The following is an 8,755-nucleotide window of genomic DNA, read 5'->3' as shown; positions in this document are numbered from 1 at the left end:
GTCACTTTATATTTTTAGTTGCGTGTCATGTGCATGCCGGTTGTTATTAATAGTTACAAATCACCAACTAATCCTTTTCTCCTCGACACGTTTTGCTTGCTGACTTCAAAAGTTTTCTTCTATTTTATATTATCAAAATTATCAATATCAATATCAATTATCATGTATGGACTGTATTTTTATTTCTATCTAAATATGCATTAAAATATATAACCAAAGTTTCTATAATATAATATGTCAATATACAGTTAGTCTATTTAGTAAAGATCTATGATGCACTGAAACTCCAAACATATAATCGTACCCGTTTCCGAAACTCTATGGAAACGTTTCCTCGTACGAAAAACGTATGAAACATTTCCTAGAATTTTCTATAGATACCAAAACGTTTATTTGAAGTTTCCATACGGTTTCTAATTAACATCAAGGTTTTAAAGGACTTTTTCTAATCCCCAAACCCAAACATGCTATATTATATACAATTTGATCAACATTAAATTTTTTATATTCCAAAACCAATTATTAAACACTAAACATTCAATGAGTGATCACTAATCAAGCATGTATTATACAATCTACATATATAATTATACATAATTTCTCAAGCCTCAAGTCTCTCTTTATGAAAAAATTGATATAATTTATATTTGTATATTTCTTTTAGGGAAATGTTAAATACAGCCCTAAGGGCTGTATTTAACGTGCATAAAAAAACTTGTACCTTCTATATTAAAAGTCCGCCCCCTGATTTTCATGCTAAATGTACAAACAATATATGCACCTTAAACACAACTCTAAGGATTGTATTTAGCAAACCCCTTTTTTTTTTATTGTCGTACCCGCATCCTGGATTTTTTAATTTTGCCGTTCCCGTATCGTTCCCGTACCCGTTTCCCGTACTCGTTTCGGTGCTACATAGGTATAGATTATTAGTCTAACGATTTATCTCTAGTCTACATCTATATCTATATCTCTATATAGAAGGCTAGCAGAAAGTGCTCACGTGGCAATCTCTGAGCCCGCCACGTCAGCATTTTCCTACGTGGCGTCACCATATCGATCCTAGACACATGTCAGCATCCACGTAAACCTATTTTCCTGAGTCAGCTACTACATAAGTATTTTAGAGTTATAGTCATATTTTATGAAAATTTGTTTACAAATGTTAGATGTGGGAGTAGAGCCCACAACCTTCAAGTTGGGAGGCAGGTTTATTTGCCATTTGAACCACATGTTGTTTTGTTTATTTTTTGAGATCCATAATTAATAAACAACCTTAACTCCTGTAATGCCCTATGAAATTAATAAATAGTGTTTGGATCCACACCTAAATAATTTTACTCTTATTTTATGAAATAATAACTCACAATTAATATAATCTGTAGGTTTCTTATTTATTTAATATTTGTTAGCTTTTATTAAAATTGATAGTTGAAAATCGTTTTTCGTTAATACAAATAAAAAATAAAATTGATAGTTTAATTATGATCTGCGTATCATAACTACTATAAAACTGTTCACACTTAATAACTACTATAAAATTATAAGATTGTTAGTTTTAAAACTTTTTAAGCCTTGATTGCTCGACACACCATTCATCGTTTTAGTTTTACTATTTCAAAACTCATTTGTATCTGATGAATTTATTCATAATTTTCTATTTACACGATTGTGCATATAATGAGATATATACATACTCCGTTGATCATTGAATATTTAACTTTAATATTAATTCATCATATTTTAAGCTTACAAGCGTTTACAGTAGCACTAAGTTTTTTTTATTAGTATTTAATATTATTTTGTCAAAAGGAGGGGTATAACCTAGCATTCAACTTATTTCGTCTAGATAGAAAAATACCTTTTCGTATTCAAAGAAACCAACTCCCGAATCTGTTTGTTTTGCAATGACTATTTGACAAAAGTCAAGGATAAAGTTTGCACAAATTGGTTTTTACTTGAGGAAATCTCATCTTTAGTTATAGTCAGTTTTATATTGTCGTTTCAATAGTAAAAAAAAATGCAATAACTGAATATTTTGATTTTTGACAATAATGGCAAAACTACAAATTTCCCCGAAAATATGTTATTTTTAAGGATTTTTTTTATCTATAATTTATTTAATATTTAATTTTTTTTAATTTAAATTAACTAAGCAACACTTTATTTGTAATAAATATTAAGTATCTTCCTTATATTGGTTACTCGTAATGAGATCCAAATTTTATACTTTAAGTTTTTTTAATTGTATATTTTATGAATTTCACATGTAGGCATATTAATAAATTCTACAAATTAATTTTATAAAATCAATTTAATGGCCTTTTCTAAAAGAAAGTCATATGAGATGAGACATATCTAAACCTGTTTTGTTGACTCACTTGCAAACCCCCCGTTCTATTTATATGGATTTTTGGTTTTGGTTCAACTTTTCTATGAGAATTGTGACTAAATAGTAATAAGATCAAGGAGTTATGAGCGATCAAGTGTTTGAAGTAGATCAACCAGTTGATTGCTTTAAGCATCCTAACATAGTTGAGTGTTCATATAATGTGGTGGTATTTTTATAATGGGTGATTCACTATGTCTATTTAGAGTAGGTTTTAGTTAGTATACGTGTGTATGTGTCCAATATGTTCATGCATGTAGGCATATAAATACGGGCTGGAAAAGATTAGGCATATTATGAGGTTGTTTTCATAAAATCATAAAAGATAGATTAATTATTTGTTTAAACCATAATTTGCTTTTAACAAGGGCCTATATGTGTTTAAACGGGGTATTGTTTTGTGAATGGGGACAATTATCTTAACATATACATTTAATTATAATGTAATTTCATATGTTTCTATAAGTAAAAAAAAACATAATATTTCAATATCGTGTAGCTAGGTCACTCTAATTCATATTTGATGCAAATTATCTTTGCATTGAGCCAACAAATTAGTTATTGTCTTCATTTATTGTGTTACTTATGGATTATTAATATGTTAGTTATTGGACCCATATATCATAATGATGTATACACATAGGAACTGAAATGCAATTTTTTTTATGGATACACAACTATTTTAACAAGAGACTTTTAGCAAAACCTAAAGACATCATTTTCTCAATTTATTCTAAAACTAATAGTAAGTGGAAAAAGTTAGTCTAATACGAATTGAACCTCATTAGATTTACTTCATTACTTGATATGGACTTGAATTAGTGGATAAATATATAGCCTTGAGGAGCCTTGTAGCAAGTGTTGGTTAGTGTATGGGTGCTAAGTATTTATACGTGTCCAATATATAGAGGCATGTAGGCATATAAATATGGGCTGAAAAATGTTAGGCAAATGATAAGTTGTGTTTATAAAATAATAAGAAAAAAAGATTTATCTTTTGTTGCAACTAAAATTTGCTTTCAACAAGCGCCTATAGGTGTTAAACGATGTAGTGTTTTGTAAAAAATGACAAACATCTTATCATATACAATGTAATTTTGATTGTAATTTAATTTATTATGTTTCTATATGCCAAAAAATATTAATATTTAAATATCTTATATCTTGTCACTCTAATTCATACAGTATTTGATTATCTTCGCGATGAGACGACGATTAAGTTATTGTCTTCATTTTTTGTGTTACTTATGATATCGATATCTTAGTTATTAGAACCATATCATATGATGTATATGCGTAGGAACTGAAGTGCAAAATGTATTCATGGATATACAACTATTTTGACAATACTTTTTGTAAAACCTAAAGACATCATTTTCTCCTTTTATTCAAAAAAAAGTTAGTATGGTGCAAAAACACCATTTAGTAATGAAAATCAAGGACTATTCAAGGCTATATGTTTATCCAGTAATTCATGTCAATATCAAGTAATGAAGATAGATCTAATGAGGATCGTTTTTTTAATTTTTAACAGTCTCTTATCTAAAAATGCTTTAAAATTTAACACCTTTAGTTTTGTTGATATTTTATTTTTGATTTAGTATGATATGTATTTTTTTATGTGCATAAGTTTTTACTTGAAGTTTATATTTTTATTATTACATGTCATTTACGATGAATTATGTAAAAAATAAAATAGCCCGGTGTAACGCATGAGTTTCACTTAGTACATAATATTTAGTTATTTACTGAGTTGTTAAACTCATATAGAGACACATGTGTGGTAAAAAATGATACTTATACATAAGCAAACACTTGTTTAAACTACGTACGTACGTTTTAAATTAATTCTTCAGTGAAATTTTATCTAAAAAAATCTTAACTAAGAAGGCAAAAATTTTAGGTGTTGTTTATTTTCATTCGTGTGTTAAAACTTAACAGTCATATATAATTTCAGCCACGTAAACATGTTCGGCTGGTCTTGGAATGCCGAATGTGGTTTGAACATCCTAAGAAAATTAAGAAATTATTAGGTGGAGTTGTCGTTGGAACGTTTAAATTAAATAACCTTTTGCTTGAAACTTATGTGAATATGTATTGATTAAAAAAATAGCTACAACTTCAACTTATCGATATAAATTGATATGATCATATTGCCCTCTAACCATTATTTTCAAAATACATCAATACCAAATCAAATTAAGGTTAAAAGTAATTTTGCAAACGAAAATTGAACACAAGGATAGCATTTTTTTCAGTATTCCCAATAACCCTGAAAACGGTTCATGTGTGCACCTTAACACTCACTATATATTTATGCATTTAATCCTCGATTTATATTTAGAATGATAACTACGGTTAGATGCCTCATCGCTTTATCTTATGAAAGCAATCTAAACGACTTGTATTACCGGTACGGCATCTCATGCGTTATAAACCTTTGTCGCTGCAACGCGCAGACACCCTTCTAGTTTAAATAAAATAAAAGAAACATTGTGTTGGACTCACGTAGTTGTGACCTTCACCGATCATATATCAATCCGATATGATAATTGACAAATAATTGAAATCCTTATGTCGGTAAATATACGATGGGCGTATTTACCATTAATGACATAATATAGGGTTTCCCATTAGGTGATTAGAATTAAAGAGACTTATAATACACATCACACAAAACACAAAGGGGGCTAAGTATAAATGTTATATATATAAATATAACATAATTAAGTCATGAGTGACTAATCAATCACTAATTTCGGCTACCCCATTATTTGTGTGTGTTTTCTCTTCTTCCCCATCTAATCCATAATCAACTTAATTTGGGAACCGATCACAATGGCACGTATGCTGAATCAACTAACAGGTTCCTCATGATCTTCAGGTAATCTTAATCATGTTTTTCATTATATTAATTAATACGAATCATATTATCTCCAACATCTGGCATCAGAGCAAAGGTTTATGTTTTCTTGATTCGTATTATTATTAAAACCGAAAATGGTTTATAAAAAAAAAAAAAAAAAAACGTGATTTTAATAAACAATAATAAGGTTTTGGTTATAATTTTGATCATAAAAGCCTCGTTTTTTCTTAAAAAATTGAAGAATCTTAATTGTGTTCTTCGTGTTCTTGATAAAACTCAACTAATTTCTTTGAGTTTGATCCTAATTACTCTAAAATTTGATAAGTAATTCGTGTTTTTCACTCGAGCTCGACCTTAATCCTCCCCTCGAGCTCGACCAATGGACTAAACAACTCGAATTCGATGTTAACTAAACAGCTCAAACTCGACCACTAAGCTTACAAGAAGGTGCTGCTAACCTCGACCTAACCTCCATGTCGAGCTGCATTTTAGCTAGCTAACCTCGAACTGAACATGGCAGCCTCGACCTCATCCTAAGTTGTGGCAGCCTCGGCCTAGCTAGCTTAACATCTACCTCGACCTCGACCTAACCTCCATGTCGAGCTCGACCTCGACCTAGCTTCTAACCTCGACCTAAAGTTGCCTAACCTCGACCTCGAGCTGCCTAAGCTCGACCTCGACCTGCCTAAGCTTGACCTCGACCTAGCCTAAGCTCAACCTTAACCTCGACCATAGCTAGCCTCGACCTCAAGCTCGAATTAATGGCTTTCTAACCTCGACCTTATGCTTGCTAAACGTCGACCTAAAATGGTTGTTGACCTCGACCTCATCTTCTGTCGAACCTCAACTTCACCTCCTGTTGATCTTCGACCTTAATCTTGGTCAAACCTCGACCTAAGAACTTGTTATGAAATCTTATTGTAGAGTCGAAACATGTATTGAGTTCATGTATTAATACAACACATGTTAGTGGAATGTTATATGTATTATGTAATGGAATCTTACTTTGTTTCAACATAAACATGATACTTCTGATTTCAAAATCACCTAATACATGAACCTCGACTTGAGCATTGGCTAAACCACGAGCTAGTCAATTTCGACTCAAGCTAGTTGAGTTCGACCTCAAGCTAGTCGAACTCGACCGTATATTAATTTTTTGATTTAGACTTTATTCAATTCGACGTTAACTCAAGTCGTTTTTTGATTAAGTCTCTATTGAATTCGACATTAATCTTAGTCGATTTTGATTTAGTCTTTATTGAATTTGATTTTGAGTTAACCTAAGTCGTCTTTTGATTTAGTCTTTATCGAAATCTGAAATTATACGGCTTTAAAATAACAACCTTGACCTTAAAATAACCCCATAATTTTATGGTCAAATTTGTCTCTAATTTTTCAGAAATAATTTTTTCTAACCATTTTTACCATAGTACTTTAAGGGTGAAAATTTTTGGACCCCGGGGCTCTGCCCCTTGGACCCTGCCAAGGGCTGCCGCCCCTTGGACCCCGCTTCCAGGGGCGCTGCCCCCGGACCCCCGTAATGCTTGGGGGCTTCGCACTAATACATGGTTTCATTGTTTGTGCCCAAAGGTAAAATATGATTCTCGTGTTGCGTTTTCTTTCCCTTTTGCATAATAAACACTTAACATATTAATTCTGCCCAAAGGTGGCGAAAGGACCTCCTTTTCATGCATAAAATACACGATGCTTAATTTTGTGCCCAAAGGTCAAAAGATAAGTGTTGTGTTGCACGAACCTAAAGCTCATGTTTTTCGCTTAGATATTAGTTACTTCTGCCCAAAGGTGATGTAACATCTAAGTGGAGCCTAATTTTAGCTTATGGTTTTGGTGTTTACTATAAGCATACTTATCACTTGCTTCATTAATATAATGGTCACAGTCTCATAACTTTAGGAACATTAGGCATACTTAATTTAGTTCCATTACTCTAAGAGACCTCACTTAGTCCGCTTTACACAGCTAACTACGTCACTATAATAACCTTCTTTAACTCGTATCGTAAATTCATATCCTCTTTATCTCCACTGTCAGTACCTAACTTTGGCATTGAGCCACTCACTGGCGCGAACTTCGCTTCTTGGAAGGATCAACTGATGTTGACTCTAGGCATGTTAGATTACGACCTTGCCATTCGTCAGGATGAACCTGCTGCCGTTACTGAGCAATCCACTAGGGAACAGAAGGCGGCTTATGATAGATGGGAAAAGGCGAATCGCTTATCACTTATGCTGGTCAAGAACACAATCAACCTCAGCATCCGAGGAGCAATTACTGATTCTGACAAAGTGAAGAAATACCTCAAATCTGTAGATGATCATTTCAAGGGATCATCAAAGGCGCTGGCAAGTAACTTGATGCTGCAAATGCTTACTCTGAAATATGATGGTAGCAGTGGTGTTCGTGAACACATCATGAAGATGACTGACATGGCTAATAAGCTTAAGAGCCTTGAAATGAAAGCGTCGGATAACTTTCTTGTGCATTTCATCATGACATCCTTACCTGCTCGTTTTGACACCTTCAAAGTGAATTACAATGCTATGAAGGATAAGTGGTCAACGAGTGATATAATTTCGATGTGTGTGCAAGAGGAGGAAACGCCTCAAACTGGCACAACCTGAGTTTGTTCTATGGTAACGACTTGTATTACCGGTACGACATCTCATGCGTTATCAACCTTTGTCGCTGCAACGCGCAGATACCCTTCTAGTTTAAATAAAATAAAAGAAACATTGTGTTGGACTCACGTAGTTGTGATCTTCACCGATCATATATCAGTCCGATAAGATAATTGACAAATAATTGAAATCCTTATGTCGGTAAATATACGATGGGCGTATTTACCATTAATGACATAATATAGGGTTTCCCATTAGGTGATTAGAATTAAAGAGACTTATAATACACATCACACAAAACACAAAGGGGGCTAAGTATAAATGTTATATATATAAATATAACATAATTAAGTCATAAGTGACTAATCAATCACTAATTTCGGCTGCCCCATTATTTGTGTGTGTTTTCTCTTCTTCCCCATCTAATCCATAATCATCTTAATTTGGAAACCGATCACAATGGCACGTATGCTGAATCAACTAACAGGTTTCTCATGATCTTCAGGTAATCTTAATCATGTTTTTCATTATATTAATTAATACGAATCATATTATCTCCAACACATTGTTCTTAAACGAGCTAGGCGAGCACATACCACTCCGCTTTAAGACATTTTTGTTTTCTTATTTCACAAAGATTACTATCTATTCATTTAATTATGTAGTGTGAGTATCTATGTTATCATATTCTTACCCAGGTGTTTAATTTGAATTTATCGTCGTCACAAGCTTTTGCACGTTGTGTTTTGTTGTCACTGCATCATGCAGGTGGCTATCTAAATTTTTTTTTTTTTAACGTTTGTTTTCTGGTAAAAGCCTGTTCACCCCATATGTGGTCTCTACACCCATCAGGCAGGA

The 8,755-nt window shown here is 32.5% G+C and overlaps 1 protein-coding gene across 1 annotated transcript; it reads left to right on the top strand.

The window, feature by feature from the left end:
* The first annotated feature begins 7,387 nt into the window (after nucleotides 1-7,387).
* LOC122587668 lies at nucleotides 7,388-7,900 on the top strand. The gene has a single exon (XM_043759838.1). The coding sequence runs from the start codon at nucleotides 7,388-7,390 to the stop codon at nucleotides 7,898-7,900; it is 513 nt and encodes a 170-aa protein (XP_043615773.1).
* Nucleotides 7,901-8,755: the final 855 nt, after the last annotated feature.

This window comes from Erigeron canadensis, chromosome 2 (assembly GCF_010389155.1).
Source record: "Erigeron canadensis isolate Cc75 chromosome 2, C_canadensis_v1, whole genome shotgun sequence".
In the NCBI taxonomy this organism is placed as follows: Eukaryota; Viridiplantae; Streptophyta; class Magnoliopsida; order Asterales; family Asteraceae; genus Erigeron; species Erigeron canadensis.
Note: the sequence above shows the minus strand (reverse complement) of the source record. Positions and strands in the feature narration are given on the sequence as shown.

What these genes read in the sequence shown, in the direction of transcription:
- LOC122587668 (XM_043759838.1), top strand. Translation starts at nt 7,388, where the DNA reads ATGTTAGATTACGACCTTGCCATTCGTCAGGATGAACCTGCTGCCGTT.